Source organism: Crocodylus siamensis, chromosome 15 (genome assembly GCF_052110815.1).
Source record: "Crocodylus siamensis isolate JL-2025a chromosome 15, ASM5211081v1, whole genome shotgun sequence".
Classification (NCBI taxonomy): Eukaryota; Metazoa; Chordata; order Crocodylia; family Crocodylidae; genus Crocodylus; species Crocodylus siamensis.
In genome coordinates this window covers 55,742,083-55,759,514 of record NC_143409.1, presented here as the reverse complement: position 1 = coordinate 55,759,514, position 17,432 = coordinate 55,742,083, and the positions used below count along the sequence as shown (strand labels likewise).

Here is a 17,432-nt window from a genome sequence, read left to right as displayed (position 1 = left end):
TAACATAGAGAGCAACTCCCCACTCCTTTTTTTCACACTCTATCCCATCTGTGCAACCTATAACCTTTAATGCTTGCCACCCAGTTGTGATTAAGGTCCCACCAGGGTTCATTTAATCCAACCAGGTTGAAGTCATTGCTTGCAAGCAGGAGTGCAAGTTCCTCCTGTTTGTTCCCTATGCTTCTAGCATTAGTGTAGGTACATTTAAGCCCCCCAGTGGGTGCTCTTGGTACCCCTCTGACCTGATGTCTATCAGGCCCCTTAGTACTTACCTTGGCTGATCCAGTGCATGGTTTGTGGCTCTCTGAACCTCTGAACCTAGGTTTTTGTTGTCCACTGCATCCCTATCCCCTGGAAAAACCTAGGTTAAAGCCCTTTGAAAGAGATCAGCCAACCTGTAAGAGAACATACTCTTACCTTTAGAAGGAAGATGAAGACCATCTCATCCCAGGATACTTCTCTCATAGAAGTGCAGATTGTGGTTGTAGAATCCAAAACCCACATGATAGCACCAACTCCAGAGCCATAGATTGACTTCTCTGATACAGGTGTTTTGGTGTGGACAGCTACAGCTCACTGGGAGGATCAATGAAAAGAGCACCTGCACCCCCAACTTCCTAAGCCTGGCCCCCAGAGCCTTGCTCATTCATGTTGTGGTCTTGACTACTCCTGGCCACATCATTTGTGCCTGCATGGATAAGGACCATGGGATAGTAATCGGACTGCTGGATGCAGTCAGGAATTCTTGCAGTGATGTCTCAGATCTTGGCACCGAGCAGGCAGGAAACCTCCCATGCCATGGGATCCGGTCAACAAATAGGCCCTTCAGGAGTGTCATCGTGGTGGGTGCCTCTCAGGAGGGTGCCTCTCAGGAGTTCATCGTGGTGGGTGCCTCTCAGGAGGGAGCCACCCACCACGATGACCTCCATCTGCCTGGTTGTTGCTCAGCTTGCATGCTTGTTGTGGATGTGTCTTCCCCTGTGACTTCCTCTGCTGCATCATTCTTCAGTGCTGCCAGGGCTTTGTATCTGTTCCCCATCTGTGTTGGGAAAGCAGTCAGAGCTGCACACTGTCTGGCTCTGGAAGTAGCTGTCTTCCTTTCAACTCTCTTGGGACCCTTTCATGGTGCCTCTGTACTAGCTGCCTGGTCCTACAGGGAATGAAAGTACTCATCAGTATCATCCTCTGCAGCCCTCATTCCATGCAGCCTGCTCACCTCAGCCTGGAGTTCCCTCACCTGCCCTTCTAGACCCTTCAATCCAGGCACATGTGGGACAGGCAAGGGGTCCCCTTGGTACTCCCCTTAGTACTTACTTTGGCTGGTAAGAGTACTGATAAGACTGGTAAAGTATACCAGTGGAGAACAGAAATTGGGGTACGAATGCAGTGTGTGTGTGTGTGTGTGTGTGTGTGTGTGTAAATTAAGTAACCACACACCCCCAACATCGCCCCACAAACTCCATATGCACCCACACACACCCATACATCCCCACAAAAATACCCACACAAACCCCACATCCACCCCATACTCATCCACACAGTCCCTTAAAGACAGCCTCCACAAGTCCCCCACACCCACCCACACCCCACAGATTCACCCACCCCTTCCCCCACCACACATACATACCCACACACCCACCCACACACACCCACACTCCCCACACCAACCCACAACCCTCACTAACCCCATACATAGATTCACACACGCACACATACCACCCAGATACACCCACCCACATATACAGTTCACCAAATTTGGTTAAGTGGCCCTCCAGCCAAAATAATTGCCCACCCCTAAGCAATACCCTTAAAACTTTACTTGACCCATGGGAGTGATCATCCCCCACTATGAGGGATCACTGCTGCTGGCACCCTTAAATAACTCTAGTTAATGAGGCATGATTTCCCTTTGAGAATGCCATCTTGAGTTCTACCCAGCAAGTCCTGAACCACTGACATGACTGTTTGAGCTGAACAACTGGCATGACTGTTTGAACACTTGTGGTGCTCAGAACAGGTACCAGAGGACTGGAAAAGGACCTGTGTGGTTCCTATTTTCAAGAAGGGGAGAAGGGAATACAGGTAACCATAGGTCAATTAGTCTCACCTCTATCCTTGGGAAAATCTTTGAAAAAATATTAAGGACCACCTTTGCGGGAGTCCAGTGGGAAAAATAATGCTGAAAGGCAACCAGGATGGATTCATAGCAGATGGTTCCTGCCTGACTAACCATGCTTCTTTTAATGATTAGGTAACCAACTCGTTAGATGAAGAAATTGAAGCAGATGTCATTTACTTAGTTTTCCAAAGGGCCTGTGTCCCATCCCATTCTTATAAGTAAACTAAGCTTCTCTTTATGCAGTCAGGTGGGTGGCAAACTGGCTTATGGGATGCACCCAGAGAGTGATGGTGGATGAGCTGGTATCGACCTGGAAAGATGTGGGCAGTGAAGTCCCCCTGAAGGAGCACTCTTCAAGATCTTCATCAGTGAGTTAGATGAGGGCATCGAAAGCATTCTGTCCATATTTGCAGATTACACCAAATTATAGGTAAAAGTAAACTCTCTGGGGGTCAGGGAATGGATTCATCTTGGTTTGAACAGGTTGGAAAAGTTGGGCAGAAAAGAATAGGATGTAGTTTAAAAAAAATAAGTGCAAAGTGTTGCATCTAGAGAGAAAGAAACAACAACACACTTACAAACTGGGGGGTGACTTCCTAAGCACCACAGCAGCATAAAGGGATCTTGGAGTCATAGATGACTCCAAGATAAACATGTTGGATGAAAGACCAACACCCAGCTACAGCAACCAAGGTCTTTATTGAGTGACACACAGAACAAGTGGGAAAAAGCAATTCTCTATCTAAAATCATTCATACTCACACAAACATACACACACAAGCCAATTCACTGGTGTTCAGGTTCACTCATGATAGACAGTTGCAGTGCCACTGTCTATCATGATGAACTTATGGGAGGGATGCTGACAGCTTTCTCCTGATGGGATGTGGGGCCAGTATTGTTGGGGCCTGGTATTTTTATATACTTAGTTTAGGCAGTTTGCTGTGGTACTCCTGACAACCCACTCACCCAATCACTTTGCTGTCATTGAGCTGGCTCTAGTCACATACCTCATGGCTTAGGTGTGCACATGTATGGATGGTGAGGAGTTACTTTGATTTACAACATCCTGAAGCTGAAAGACAGGGTGTCTGCTTTGCTCCTTATCTTTCCTATTATCTTCCTTGTTCTCTCACACTCACTCATGCATTCATCTGAAATTAATTTTTAATGCTCTTACCAAGTGATAGGTAAAGCTAAACACGCTCTGTCGTGCATTAGCAGGGACATCAAAAGCAGATCTAAGGAGGTAATACTTCCCCTCTATGTGGCATTGGCGAGGCCATAGCTAAAGTACTGCTTCCAGGTTTTGGACACCACACTTGAAGAGGGATGTGGATAACCTTGACAGGGCCCACAGGAGGGCCACTCGTATGATTAGGGGCCTGTGAGTAGGGTCCTGTGAGGAGAGGCTAAGGGACCTGGTCCTCTTCATCTTCTGCAAGAGAAGGCTGAGAGGTGATCTTGTGGTGGTCTATAAATTCATTGCGGGGTGGTGGCAGCAAGAAATAGGAAATACTATTTACCAGAGAGCCTCTTGGAGTAACTACAAACAATAGACACAAAGTGAAAGAGAGCAGATTTAGATTAGACATCAGGAGGAACTTCTTTATGGTAAGGATGACCAGAATCTGGACTAGGCTTTCAAGGAACATGGTTCTCTCCCCTACCTTGGAGGTCTTTAAGAGGAGATCGGACAAGCACCTGGCTGGGGTCCTCTGACCCCAGAACTCTTTCCTGCCCACGGCAAGGTGTCGGACTCAATGATCTACTGAGGTCCCTTATGATCCTAAAAAAACTATGAAATCTATGAAGTCCCGTTCATCTATGTACTAAACATTTTTTTAATTATTGTTTTGACCATTTTTCCAGGAACAGAAGTTAGGCTCACAACCCTGTAGTTCTGTTTTCTCTCAATTTTTTTTTTTTTTTTTTAAATATGGGATTCAGATTGGCAACCCTCCAGTCCTCTCATACCAAGGCTGTTTTTAGTGTTACATTGCATACAGCAATTAGGAGTTCAACAATTTCTGATCTGAGATTCTCAGGACCCTAGAGTGAATGTTATCAGGTCCTCGTGATTTCCTGTACTACCACATCTATTGAAATGTTAATTTGGGTCAGTTCCATGGTCTTTTCCCTAAAAAGAAGTGGATCTATTGAGGGAATCTCCTTAACATCTCCCGCCGTGAAGACAGATACAAAGAATGTATTTAGTTTCTCAGCAATTGCCTTTTCATCCTTATTGCCCCTTTTATACCCCATTCATCCAAAGGCTTAAGTGACCCCTTGTCAAGTCATTGGCTTCTAATGTACTGGGAGCTCAGGTGGTGTTTTCGTCGATCCTCCCAGACTCAGGCTATGGGCTGAGGAGGGAGAGGAGGATCCACGCAGTGAACCAAAGACTGTGGAGCTGGTGTCATTGGGAAGGCTTTGGCTTCCATGACCACAGTCCACTCTTTGGCGAGAGAGGCAGCGAGCTGCTGGGAAGAGATGGCCTCCACCTCTCCCCCCTGGGGAGGAGGCTCCTCTCAGCCAGGCTGGCTGACCTGCTCCACTGGGCTTTAAACTAAGCCTGCTGGGGGATGGGGGGACTACTGCCACTGCTGGCCCAATGAGCAACCCTTGCAAAGCCAGCAGACCAAGGCACTTAAGGGAGCCCACCCCTGCCCCAGCCCTGGCACAATCTGTGGGCAAGGCAAGAGCCCCCAAGGGCACACTTGCCTGCCTGTACACTAATGCCAGGAGCCTGGGCAACAAGCAGGATGAACTCGTCCTCCTGCTCAGTGCAAAGAATTATGACGTCATTGGGATAACGGAGACCTGGTGGGACTCCACCCATGACTGGACCATGGGACTGTACAGGAGGGATAGTGTTGACAAAAGGGGCGGGGGTGTAGCTCGCTATGTGAAGGACAGCTACATGTCCCTGCAAGCTGATGTTGGCAACCGGCATGGACAGCTAGAGGCCCTCTGGGTAAAAATTTGTGGGGAATACAGCACACGGGACACAACGGTGGGAGTGTACTACGGACCTCCCACTCAAAGTCCTGAGCTTGACCAGGAGTTGGCCCGGGAACTGACTGCGGCCGCTTGCTCCAGGACCTTGGTTGTCATGGGTGACTTCAATTACCCGGACATCTCGTGGCAAGATCACTCAGCAAAATCCGAGCAGTCGCAAAGCTTTCTCTTGTGCATGGATGACCTCTACCTGATTCAAGAAGTCTATGGGCCAACGAGAGGCAAAGCGCTGCTCGACCTGGTACTGGCTACGGGGGACGACCTAATCGGCGACCTAGTGATCGATGGGAAGCTGGGTGACAGTGACCATGAGCTGATCACCTTCACCATCCACCATAAAGCTGGCAAGTCAGTCAGCAACACAGAAGTCCTTGACTTCAGAAAAGCCGACTTTGACAAGCTCAAGAGGCTTGTCAGTCAGGCCCTTAGGGATCATGACCACAGGGAGATGGGAGTTCAAGAAGAGTGGTTGCTTCTCAAGGAAGCGATCCTCAATGCACACGCTAAATCTATTTGTCACGGATGGCCCCGCGAGCGGCCGTGAGCTCGCAAGTGCCCCTTTGCCGTGCCAATTAGGGTGGTCTGGCACCCTCTACTGGCCCGCCACATCTTTGCTGTTGAGGTCCAGAATGGGAGGCTGCCTACTTACACCTAACGGCACCTTGATGGTATCCCCTCCGTTCCAAAGTGGGGTCCTCTCACCCCAGCCTTATGGGCAAATGCGTGCCTCCAAAACCTCCCCTTTAGCACGCCCCAAGCCTCGCAGCTGTCCCGGGGGAAGTTGTCTGGTCCCCTGCCCCTCGGGTGCTCTCCCTCTGGCACCCTGGGCTCGTCACCCACCTGGCGCCCCTGGGCCGGGCTCTCACCCACCGGCCTATTACTGATGCCCTTGGGTCTCCCTAGCTCCTCTCACCCCTCTCGGGGTCTCCACCGCGCCCTCCGCGCTTGCGGCCCCACTCGGGGTCTCTGCCGCGTCCTCCGCGCTTGCGGGTTTCCCGCGTTTGGGGCTCAGGTGGCCGTAGCCGTGCCTGGCCCCCTTGACCCTTTCCTGGGTCGTTTCTACTCTGCGCCCTCTCCGGGCCTCACCCTCTCTGGGGCCTGTATACCGCGCTCTCTCAGCACCGCACCCTCTCTTGGGGGCCTCGCCCTCTCTGGGGCCTGTGTACCGCGCTCTCTCAGCGCTGCGCCTTCTCTGGGCTTGGGGCTCAGGTGGCCTTAGCCGTGCCTGGCCCCCTTGACCCTTTCCGGGGTCTTTTGCCCCACTGGGCAAAGTGCCGTCCTTACAGGCCGGGGTCCAACCCCGTGCTCCATGCCACTCCGGCACAAACCGTTGTGCCTCCCTGGCACTGTGCCCCTACTGGGCACCTGGAGCCCCCAAACTGCTGGGGAGCCCTGCTGAGGCCTCCTCGCTCCCCTACAGCCTCACCCGGTCCTCCGGTTAACCATAACTCAAACCAAGCCCGAACGGCTGTAACAAAACCAACAAAGAGCCTACCCGCTCGTAAAGCCAACTCTCAGCCCCTCTCGGGCTCCCAGCCCTACCTCTTATCAGGGTGCTCTTGTCCCTAGCATCATTGCCGCCGGTCAGTAAGGTAAGGCTGCAACCCCCGACTCTGGCTGCTCAGCTCAGCCACAGAGCTCCTGCTCCTGTGGCATCCAGAAGGGTACTGCTAGCCAGGCTTTGGCCTAGCTCTTTATAAGGGCCTGGCCCTGCCCCCTCCTGGCTACATGACCCGCCTGGTTGCCCTAGCAACCCCCATCTGTGTTGCTCCAGGGTGCTTCCACAGCCCTATTCCTCCTGCTAGTAGCAGGCACCCTGGTGCCCTTTTACACCTCTCCCCTTCCTGGGGCATCTCCTTAGGAGCGAGGCGCGGGAGTGCCCCGCGACACTATTCCAACACAGAGGAAAGGCAGCAAGAAGGCACAACAGCTCTCCTGGCTCTCCAGGGACATAGCGGACCTCCTGCAGCTGAAAAGGAAAGCCTACAAAAGATGGAGGATGGGATTCACCTCCAACGAGGATTCTTCTGCTCTGGTCTGGTCCTGCAGGGACCAAGCCAGGAAAGCCATGGCTTAAACTGAACTCCAACTAGCTTCAAGCATCAAAGACAATAAAAAGTCCTTTTTCAGATATGTGGGGAGCCGGAGGAAAAGCAAGGGCAATGTTGGACCCCTGCTAAACCAGATGGGGCAACTGACAACTGACACCCAGGAAAAAGCCAAGCTATTAAATAGGTACTTTGCGTCAGTCTTTCATCAGTCCCATGGGACGCCCATGCCTGCTATGGGACAGGGAGATCCGAGTGATGGGGATCCCCTACCCTCCATCAATGCTGACCTCGTGAAGGAACACCTTGAGAAGCTGGATACCTTCAAGTCAGCCGGCCCTGACACTCTGCACCCCAGGGTACTCAACAAGCTGGCGAGCATCATAGCTCATCCCCTTCCTTCATCGTGGTGCCCTGTGACCAGTGGGGTCCCTCAAGGCTCTGTCCTGGGACCCATACTGTTCAACATCTTCATTAACAATGTGGACATTGAAGTAAAAATAATAAAAATAATAAAATAGATATTATATATAGTAGTATCAATAAGGACAGTGAGCAGCACAATACACAATTGAAACCTTTCTGTTGAACTACCTAGAAAAAAATGAAAGTCAGAATAAATAGACAGCACTGAAGATCACGTGCTTAGGGGCACATGAGGTGTAAATCTGGCACTGTTCATCTGGCATCAGTCTCATTCCTCTCCCTGCCCTGTCAGCCAGAAGTATTTGTCAGAAATAGCTGTGGAGCTGTGGCCAGGGCCAATCCTGGTTGAGCAGCTGCTGACAAAGCGTCCCAGTTGCTGGTGTTTCTCGGGTGTCAGCTCTAATGGGGCTGGTGAGTCCTTCCCTGCTATAAGCTTGGGAGAGTTTTCCTTCACTCTTTTACGCAAGCCAGATGAGGAAAAGCTGAAAGATATGGGACTGTTTAGATTAGAAAAGAGAAGACTTCAGGGGGATTTGGTGGTAATATCAAGGAAGAGAGTCTGGAGCTATGCAAACAGTCACCAAAGTGGTCCAGGGGAAAACCAGGAGCAATGGTCATGACCTCCTAGAAGGTTTCAGACTGGACATAAGGAAAAACTTCTTCGTAGTTCATGTGACCAGACTCTGGAATAGACTCCCAGTGGGGGCGGTGCAGAGACCTACCCGGGAAATCTTCAAAAGGAGACGATGCACACCTTGATGAGTTTTTTTGACCTCAGCAATATTTCCTGCCCAGAGCACTGGGGCTGGACCCAATGATCTCATAAGTTCCCTTCCAGCCCTAAAATTCTGAGTCGGGGCAGGGAGTATTGAAACTAGCTACAGGAGCCCAGGGAGCCTACCTACAGAGGCGTTGCTTATAAACCCAACCCCAACCCTTGCCCCTCCCAGCTCCAGTGCTGTCTGCCAGAAGGGAGGATGGAGAAGGGAGGAAGAGCAAGCTGAGGGCTTGGGTTTGCCTGGCATGAGTTGTGTTGCCGGCACAAGGTGCCCGAGGGAGGCAACAATTGGGTTCGTTGCCCGGTGTGTGTCGCGCCAAATAAACACACTGGGGGGAGAAGTAGACTCAAGTAAAAGGTGCAGGGAGACTGTATTGTCTCAAATCCTGCGCCCCTAGCCCTGCAACAGTGTATATTTATACCCTGGTCACTTTCTGCAGTAATTTTCCACTAGCTGGCCCCCGCCCTTCCCCTTTCCCTCCTCCCTTCTCTCTCTGAGCGGTGCCCTTGCATTCCACAGATAACAGTTTCAGCTTGCCTGTTTTCCAGAAGGACAGGAGATTACAGGAGCCAAAGAAAGGGTTACAAAGGTTGGGCAAGGGGGGGCCCTAGCTCGCCTGGGCCTAGAGCAGAGGGGCTTCATTGACACTCATGGTCTTCCATCCCTCTGAGTTATCTAGGGTTATGCCCAGTGACACCAACAGTTGGAAGGAGGGCCTGAGAGGTGTTGTATGGCAGTGGGTTTCCAATCCACTCATCCCCACCCCATTAGATCAGGAAAAGCAAATTTCAGACTGCAGATCACTCCCCTCCCCTGCCCTTTCATTTCCTGCAGACAGCCTAGCCCTGATCTACTACAAATTAATCCTGCAGTACACACATCCCCCTAAGGCACTCCAAAATAAAGCACCTTCATCTGATCCCTCGGTTCATGAATATAGCTGTGTTGCATGATTGGCCACTTTTAAAATGCTCTGCAGCCATGCACATGTGTCACAGAACAACTGTAGAGAACTTTCAGCCATGTGACAATTGTAACTTCTGTCTGTGCCTTGTAGCTTCATGCTTATGGCACTCATCTGGGTGGAAGGAGGCTTTGGATCAGTCCTGCTCACAGGTCTTTCCTGTTCTTATCTGGGGCCTATATAATTACAGTAGACAAGTGGGCCTGGATCCAGAAATCATAACACAGGCATTCTTTTTAGTGTTGTTAAAAAAAAAGTGGTCAGACACTCACTCTCCTTCTTCCTTAGTTTCTTCTGAACCTGACTCTTGCATCTTTGCTTGCAAGTTAGTCCAGCTCCCATTACAGCTACAGAAAAGTTGAAGAGTGCCACCTCCCCAGTCTATTACAAAGCCTAGTGGAAAGGCTAGTGTCCACTGAAGGGGAACTTAGATTAGGCTTAACTAAGATTAAAGGGGACCCAAAACCCAGGTCTCACATTTCCTGAGGGAATGTTCAGATATGTAGTTTGTTGTGCAGAAGGTGCATGGCAGTCACCCATGAGAAGTAGAAGTAGGTGCTCCGTATATCAAAGGAATGGAGATGTAGGATGCATAGCTTGAATCAGGGAATGAAGATTTGGAGTGGGTCATATGTTCTATGCTACTGGTTAACATGCAGCACATCCTGCCCCTCTGAATCACCCTTCACAGGCTCCTAAATGTTGCTGTTTGTTGTATACGATTCATAGGTGCCTAACCTTCCCAATGTAAACCAGGTACCTAAACTTGGAGAGCTTTAATGCCTTAGTAGAGATACCTGTATGACCAACCTGGATTGTTCTCTAAGGACATATCTAGAGGTGTGTGGCTGTTTGCTTCCTCAGGGTCAAGTAGCAGCAGCACACCTTGCACTGCTGCTCCTTGTCCCCGGGGAATACTCATGCCAAGTGCACTTTGCTGAACAGCAGGTTGCCCCAGGTGGCATAGAGGAGGCTGGGGACAGCACTGTGCTGGCCCCAGAAGCCTTTCCTGGGATGCTGGGGGCCTCCCAGAGCTTCAGCCATGGCAATTAAGCTGGGTAGAGCCTGGCCAAGCAGCCCAGCTTCGGTTTTTAGCAGCGCATGCTGCCCAAGAATGCACTGTTCCATTTTTTTCCCTTTTTATTTTATTTGTTTAACCTCTGGGGTTAAAAAAAGGTGGGGGGAAAAACAATGGAGCAGCACATGCTCCGGCAGCATGCCCTTGCAGTGCAGAGCACTCCAGACTGTGAGGTATGTGGCACTGAAAATGTGTTTTCAGTGCCACAAACTGCATGACTGTGAACATCTGGATGCACCCTAAGTGGATGCATGGCAATAGCTCCAATGTACTATTACACACACTACCCAAGGGCTACACCATTTTTACCAGGGGACACATGTGTTGGTATAGTCCTGGTGGAAGACCTTAAAATACCCTGCTTTCCACCAAAGCTATCTGTAAGATAACCTCCTTGGATTATTGATACTATTTACTGGCAATGGGAGTCCAACACACATGTGCAGAAATTGGCCCAGGAATGTAGCTGACTCATAGCAGGATCATTCTAAAGATATTGAAATATCAGTGATTCAGCTCATATGTTTCTGGGCCAGCACTGGTGTATGCAGCACTACACTAAGGTGGTTACACAACATCTGGTACAGGAGGTAGCATGCACAGAAAAGGGATGGAATAACTTACCACACCAAGTTCATGGATGACACTAAGTTATGGGGCAGTGTGGTCATGTCAGAAGATAGATTGCCAATACAGGTGGACCTGAAGAGGTTAGAGAGTTGGGCAGACTGGAACCACTGAAGTTTAACACTTCCAAGTGTAAGGTGCTTCATCTGGGGGCAAATAACCCTCAACATACATACAGGCTTAGAGGTGACAACTTGACTTGCACTACAGCTGAAAGGGATCTAGGGGCAAAACAGCATAATACAGTGGCCAGAAGAGCAAATAACATGCTGGCATGCATCAACTGATGTATCTTGTGTAAAACTAAGTGATATTCCCACTGTACTCAGCACTGGTGAGACTGCAGTTGGAGTACTGTGTCCAGTTCTGGGCACTGCACTTCAATAAGGATGTGGAAAACCCTGAAAGGAAAGAGCCCCCTGCATGATCAGGGACTTGCAAGGCAGGTCATACAAGGAAAGACTGAGGAACCTGGGCTTCTTTAGCTTAAAGAAGAGAAGGTGGAGAGGGGATTTGATAGTGGCTTACTGCCATATCAGAGGAGTGCATCAGGAGCTTGGTGAACAAGTGTTCACTAGGGCACCCCTGGGGAAAACTAGGACCAATGGATATAAACTCCTGAAATGCTGCTTCAGGCTTAATACCAGGAAAAATTCCTTCTCAGTCAGGGTGTCCAGACTGTAGGATAAACTCCCTCCAGAGGTGGTGCAGTCACCTACCCTGGAGGTTTTCAAGAGGAGACTGGACAGCCACTTTGCTGCCTAGAGCGGAGGGGCGGGGGAGGTGGACCCACTGATCTGTGAGGTCCCATCAAGCCCCTTACAATCTATGAATCTATTAATGCATGTGCATTTCCCAGCCAAACATGTTAAGATGAAAAAAAAATCCAAGAATATAAATTCCCTTGAGATGCTGGGCCAGTTCTTTTCTCCCTGGCCAAACTGGGCTCTGTGGTAGCTTTACATTCACAACCATTTGAAAGAGTTCCTTTTCTTTTAATCCAACTAATAGACAAGGAAAAGAATTGCCCCCAAGGGATCATTCATTCTTTGGAAATAATTGATCAACTGGGCATCAGAAAAAAAAATAGTTGTTGATCTAGAACTGATGTAACTACATCCAATTCATTTCTACTCTGGATATCTCCATTCATAAGATACAAGATTCTGTTGCTCAGGAAAGAAACAGTCAGTTACCCTATTTAAAATCATTCAAGTTTAAATGGATGTGAGCATTCTCTCCTTCTCTTTCCTTGTCCTCTCTCTCTCATTGTTATAGGAGAAAAGAATGAGGTATCAAGTCGTAAAATCTCATATATCCCGGGATCATGTTTCTACTGTTAGGTGAGTTTCTCCTATTGTATCTCTGTGTAATATGTGATACTTGTTTTGAAATCAAATTGTGAATGCAACCATGGGGAGTTCAGTGTATCCAGTTTCTTCTTCCGTGGCTTGAAAAACTAGATTTTCAGAAGGAACAAAAAAGAATGATGTGTTTGCTAAGGGGATTTTTGAAATTCCATGCAGTTACACATTGTAGGGCAGTGGTTCCCAACCTTTTTTTGCCACGATCTGCTGCTGGGAGCAGAGTGCAGTGGTGGCAGCCCAGGGACAAGGGAGCTCCTGGCATGCAGAGTGGCTCATCCTTTTTGTGCAGTGATGCTGGCATTGCCACCACGACCCTCATTTGGGTCACAATCCAAGGTTGGGAACCACTGTTGTAGGTCATAAGAGTCTGAAAAGAGAAATCAGCATTGATTTGTTTAAGATTTACACACATTGCTTCACTAAGAAAGGAAACGGACATACCCTAGACTTCCCCTTAGTTATTACTTTTATTTATTTTCTGACCTGAAAACTCTTCTCTTTCATTTAGTGACTTCCTGTACCCTATGATTTAAATTGATCTGCAGGGCCAAAAGTGAACATTTCCTCAAGTGAGAACTTTTTTGATGGTAGAACTGATTCCTTCTTTACTGCACAAGACAATTTAAACCCTCCTCCCCTCCCTCCCCCACCCATGTCACACACCATATGTCATAAATTCTCTTCCTGGAACGTGTACTGTTTCAGGTATACCCAGGGTCTATTTGTTTATACAATGTTAAGGTATCTCATCTCTACTCTGATGTGCAGCAAGTTTTATCATGTTTAGACTTTTCTTGTGTAAAACAGAACTCTTCACTGTAGCCAACACTGGTAGAGGTAGATCTTAATTTAGGATACACACAAGGGTCTAGGAGGATCATGTACTAGGACTGAAGTGTTTTGTAGCTGTAATGGTCCAGAATATGTCTGATGGGCAAGGCTTTTTTGTGATTTTTATAATTGGCTCAACTCTATAGTTGGAATAGTTGTTGAACTAACTTTCAGGCAGGAAGTCACCTTCCTCAGGCCACTTGATGACCAAAATGTTGTTCAACACCTCTCCAGACCATACAGACAATACAATAAAAGTATCACAAAAAGGCTATTCCTCTTAAATAATCATAACAATTCCTAAAGACAGCAGAGATTGATCAGGGAGTGATTCATGGTGTGTTTGGTCCACATGTACACTGTACGCTGCGTCCATTGTAATGGAGTCCATTACTTCGTACTGTTTCAGACTTTAAAGTAAAGGAGCCAATAGGGTAAAATGAACCCAACATTCACACTGTCTAGAAAAAAAAACAAAACAAACAAAAAAAGAGTGGAAAGGCAAACAGGTAAAGTGAGTAGCCTTTGACTACCAAATTACTGAGAGAGAAGCATTTCAGAGTCAAATGTCTCATACTAAGAATTTCTGGTCTATGCCTTTCAGCTTTTTACAGCTTGGTGATGGGAATAGATTCGAGACCCAGGCCTTCTCTTTTTTGGAAATGTGTCCATCTCACTAATCCATCCTTTTCACAGCTCCCTTTCTTCCAGGTACCATGTATATGTCCTTTTTTAGCTTGTCAATGGACCAGCTTTAAGCTCCCCTGATGACTAGAAAATGGTATTTTGGGGTTTTCTTTTGGGAATTGGCTTGTAGGTAAAGTAGATATGCATTAGAACAATAGTTCAGGGAACAGATGCTTTCTAAGAGTTAATTGATTTCTAAAAGCGTGTTTGTGACAAAGTTTCTTCAAGGTCACCTGTGTCTGATGTAAGCAACAGCAAGCAGACACACAGGCTGCAAAATTAAAGATTTGTACCACTGTGTTCCATAACAGAGATAAGGGACTCTGCCACACTGGCCAAGTCACAGTGCCCAGTTGCAGGGCCCTTAAGATTCCTGGTTTTGGTAGACTGACCAAATTAGGAGAAACCAGTAAAGCCCAAATTAAGATGTGTGCATGTGATGGGTTTGTGAAACAAAGAAACATGCTAACGGGAAAGAACGTGAATAGTACGATGACCACAGGGAGACCAGTCAATGATGCTCAGAGCTGAAGATTCATCAGGAGATGGATAAGATACAAAAGGAAGGATTTCACAGCAGCAAAGAGACCCTGAGAGCCAAAATGGACAGTGGGCATAATACCAGCCTGTCTCACCCATCTCACTTTGGAGGGGAGGCGGGGGTGGGGAGGGGTTGGCATCGGCCTCTGACCTCCAGACTGCTGACATCTGACATTTCAAGAGACAACCCGGAGTGAAGCTTGGGTACTAGTTAGATGTACCTTGAGTCTGAAAACCCTAGGGCTGGTAGATATAGAATTGTTTGAATTATTCTTATCTGCTACCACCGTGTAACAGGAAAATTCACCTGTTATTGAATGGAGAGGCCATGGTCAGTCTGAGGGTTTCAGTGTGCCCAGAAGAAAGTATCTGGGTCACAAATCCAGTGTCAACAGCCCCTGTCAAACCAGCATCCTAGTGATGTAGCTATTGGGCAACTATATGAGAGAATCCTCCTCCTCCAGTATCAAACATGTTTTCATGTAATTTTTTCCTCTAAGTTGTAGGTCACTACTATGTAGTGATGTGCCCACCTGGGTAATCCTATCTTGCCTTCAAGGGGAAATAGAATCTCAAATCCGCTTGAATGCCAAAAATGACACTTATGAAGCTACATTTAAACATGTACAAAAATCTTAGATAAAATAAGAAAAAATGGAATTTGATCCTCAGGTTTGGAATTTGGCAATCTCTTGTCCTAGAGGCTGTGAAAGGAATTCTTCAGGTAGCTGACAGGGAAAGTAAGCCTGTTAAGAGGCAGAACTGTCAGGAAACATGCTTGATGGAAGGTACAATTAATTGGAAATTGTTTCAATTGAAGTAGAGTTTCTTGGATTGAAGCTTTGTATAGATTTAATAGATTTCTGGGGTCAGAAGGGACCTGTTGAGGAACTGAGTATGACCCCCTGGTCTGGGCAGGAAAAAGCACTGGGATCAAGTAACCCCAGTCAGGCGCTTGTCTAATCTTCTTTTGAACACCTCAAGGGTAGGGGAAAGCACCACCACCGTTGGACGCCTCAGTGGCAGCCCTCTGTGTGAATAATTTCTTCCTGATGTCCAATCTAAATCTACTGTCCTTCAGTTTATGGCTGTCCTTTCTAGTAACTCCAAGGGGTGCCCTGGTAAACATAGTATCTCCTATTCACTACTGCCCCCCCATGATGAGTTTGTAGAAAGCCACAAACTCTCGCCTCTCAGCCATGAGGTCTAGATAGAACAACAAAGTCCTCTACATAGCTATCTGCTTACCCATAAAAGGAGAAATAAACTTCCTTCATCTTGGTGTTTTATTTATTTACTTATTTGTTTATTCTTTCATTCATTCCTTCTTCTAGATCCAAGTTTTGGTGAACAAATGACCATGGAGAACCAAACAACTGTACGCTATTTTGTTCTGTCAGGTGTTTCCAATAACCCACAGCTCCAGCCTTTCCTTTTTGGGGTGTTTCTACTTATATACCTACTAACTGTGCTAGGGAATGGGGTGATCATGGTGGTGATAAGAGCTGATCCTCACCTTCACACCCCTATGTATTTTTTCTTATTTCATTTATCGTTCCTGGACATCTGTTCTTCTTCGGTCACTGTCCCAAAGATACTGCAGAATTTCATGGCAGATGAGAAAACCATTTCTTTCCCTGGCTGTATTACCCAGATGAGCTTAATTCTTCTGGTGTCCTGTACAGAAATTTTCATTTTATCAGCAATGGCCTACGATAGATATGCTGCTATCTGTGACCCACTGCATTATGTGAGGACCATGAATAAACACGTCTGCATAAGATTTGTGGGTGGTGCATGGTTGATCAGTATATTTCATGCACTGACAAACACAGATCCTGTGTTACATTTAAATTTCTGTGGGCCCAAGGACGTGAACAATTTCAGCTGTGAACTCCCATCTCTACTAGAAGTGTCCTGCACAGAGACCTTCATCAGTAAAATGACATTTCTCACTTCAGTTATGCTTTTAAGTCTGACTGCATTCTGCATCACTCTTGTCTCTTACATCTGCATCATCTCCACAATTCTAAGGATACAGTCTGCTGAAGGTAGAGGTAGAGCCTTCTCTACCTGCAGCTCCCACCTTACTGTGGTTGTTCTGTATTACGGGGCTGGTTTATTTCGATATCTGAGACCCAGTGCAGCTTCTTCAGTGGTTCTTGACAGACTCTTCTCCATCCAGTATAGCATCATAACTCCCATGTTAAATCCGATCATCTACAGCTTGAGAAACAAGGAGGTAAAGGCAGCTCTGGGGAATATACTGGGGAAATTTCAAAGCATTTAAATGTATTTCAACATTTGGGAGTACTAATAAGAACTGAATGTTAAAATACTGTTATACCATGTAATTGACTGCCATGGGCTTTTAGACTATTAAACCATAAGAATATTTGTATCGTCATGTCCAATATCAATCCAATCTGTTGTAAAGGCAAGGTACCATAGGAGTAGAGATGCATGAAAGGCCTCAATGTTGCTGAAGTAATCTGTAGTGACAAGTGCATGAAATAGCTCACTTTTTCTTTTCCAATTTTTGTTCTGGGGAGTGAGAATGAGTCTACAGTCTTGTGGCTAGAGCACTGATATGAGAAATAAATATGGGTTTCAATCCCAGCTCCAAATTTGACATGAAGGGGTTCTGCCTGAGGAATCAGCACCTCCTTAGGTGAGTGCTCTAGCTCCAGAACTACTCATATGAAACTGGCATCACCATCACTTCCTCTTTGAATTTCCACAAAACATGATTTACCTAACTCTAGGAGGGTTTGACAGCTGAGAATAACATATTACAGAAAGTACCACTCAATGTTTTTTGTTAAACAATAGTTTTTTTAAATAAACCCAAACACAAAAGTTATGTAAATAGAAATTCCGCAGAGACTGTATTGTTTTAAACGTGTTCCCATTTCTTCAGATAACATCTCCAATTCAACCTATAA

The 17,432-nt window shown here is 47.1% G+C and overlaps 1 protein-coding gene across 1 annotated transcript; it reads left to right on the top strand.

The window, feature by feature from the left end:
* Positions 1–15,841: 15,841 nt before the first annotated feature.
* Positions 15,842–16,777, top strand: LOC149853009 (olfactory receptor 5BS1-like). The gene has a single exon (XM_090029619.1). It carries the CDS (start codon positions 15,842–15,844, stop codon positions 16,775–16,777), a length of 936 nt encoding a protein of 311 aa, XP_089885745.1.
* Positions 16,778–17,432: the final 655 nt, after the last annotated feature.

Excerpts from the sequence above, each read along its gene's own strand:
- LOC149853009 (XM_090029619.1), top strand. The coding sequence starts at position 15,842 with ATGACCATGGAGAACCAAACAACTGTACGCTATTTTGTTCTGTCAGGT.